Genomic DNA, 1,234 nt, shown 5'->3' with positions numbered 1-1,234 from the left:
ACCCCATCCCCCAAAATCTCTATATTTACATGCAAGTCCTAGACGCTGGCAAAGTGTACATCTGAAATCCAAGCCTTCGGACCATGCCTAACGATGGTCCCCTTTCTGCAGACTGCTCCGTGGTTAATAGTCAGATATTTTTTTTTTAAACACCCCATACAACAACCTTCAAAAAAAAGTGTCTCTCTCTCTCTTAGAGGTCCTCAGAGAACCACTCAGTAAAACGGGGGGGGGGAAAAGCGTTCAAAAAGAAAAGAAGGAGAAAAAAAAAAAAAAAAAGGGAAAAAAAAAAAAAAAGGAAAAAAAAAAAAAAAAAAGAAAATAACAACACCCAGTAGTTTGGACAGGACAGAGATTTGTGTGACTGGGAAATCTGCTTTTTTTTTTTTCCTTATTTTTTTCTTTTCCTTAGTCTAATCCTTTCACCAGGTCCTACCGTATAGCAAGGTGGAGCAAGACATGGCAGTGCCATAGTCAGAAGTAGAAGAGTTTAGGTGAGACAAACTGGAGACTTGGCTCTGCAGAGAGGAAGGGCTGGCCGAGTGCTGTCCCATGTCTGGAGACTGCCCCGCACTGTTTGTCTGGTGGCTCTGATGCTGTCCGAGGCTGTTGCCATTGGTAGCCACTGTGATCGTTGTAGCTGCCTGCTGCTGATGGCTCTGGATAGCTGCCGTGGGTGTGTTGGAGCCTGCTTGGCAGGGCTTGCCATCCTTTACAAGCACTGGCACCGCCACCCTTCTGGGAGACTGCTGCTGCTGGCAAGAGCCGTTCTCCTGTTGCATCTGCTGCTGCGCAGCCTTGTCTTTGGCCTGGCGTTTCATCTTGTAGCGGTGGTTCTGGAACCAGATTTTGACCTGAGTCGGGGTGAGATGTATCATGCTGGCTAAATGTTCCCTCTCCGGGGCGGAGAGGTATTTCTGCTGCTTGAAACGTCTCTCCAGCTCGTAAACCTGGGCCTGCGAAAAAAGGACCCTCCGTTTCCTCCGCGGCGTGCTCTGGAGCGGGGCCATGCTCTTGCTCACGTCTCCCAGGGAGCCCAGGCTGCCCATGCCGCCCATGTTCATGCCCGAGGACGGCGCCATGAAGCGGGAGACTGCAAGGGAGAAGGCGGCACGTTTTAGGCGGCTCGGCTCGGCCCGAGACGGGGCCCCGCTGTTCCGGCGGCCCCCGCCGCCTGCTCGCCCCCAGCGGGGCCCCGGCAGCCCCCCGGCAGCACGGCCCCCGGGCCGGGGCC

General features: G+C 53.7%; 1 protein-coding gene across 1 annotated transcript in view; it reads right to left on the bottom strand.

The window, feature by feature from the left end:
- Positions 1-267: 267 nt before the first annotated feature.
- The window catches only part of NKX2-1 (NK2 homeobox 1), a 1,883-nt gene continuing 916 nt past the window's right edge, over positions 268-1,234 (bottom strand). The window contains exon 2 of the mRNA XM_014941667.1: positions 268-1,093. Within this exon, the coding sequence (XP_014797153.1) occupies positions 423-1,093 (671 nt within the window). The 3' untranslated portion in view covers positions 268-422. The remainder of the gene's footprint in view (positions 1,094-1,234) is intronic.

The sequence above is a fragment of the Calidris pugnax genome, unplaced genomic scaffold, assembly GCF_001431845.1.
Source record: "Calidris pugnax isolate Ruff unplaced genomic scaffold, ASM143184v1 scaffold56, whole genome shotgun sequence".
Taxonomy (NCBI): Eukaryota; Metazoa; Chordata; class Aves; order Charadriiformes; family Scolopacidae; genus Calidris; species Calidris pugnax.
The sequence above is the reverse complement of the archived record's forward strand: the minus strand, read 5'-3'. Positions and strand labels throughout refer to the sequence as shown.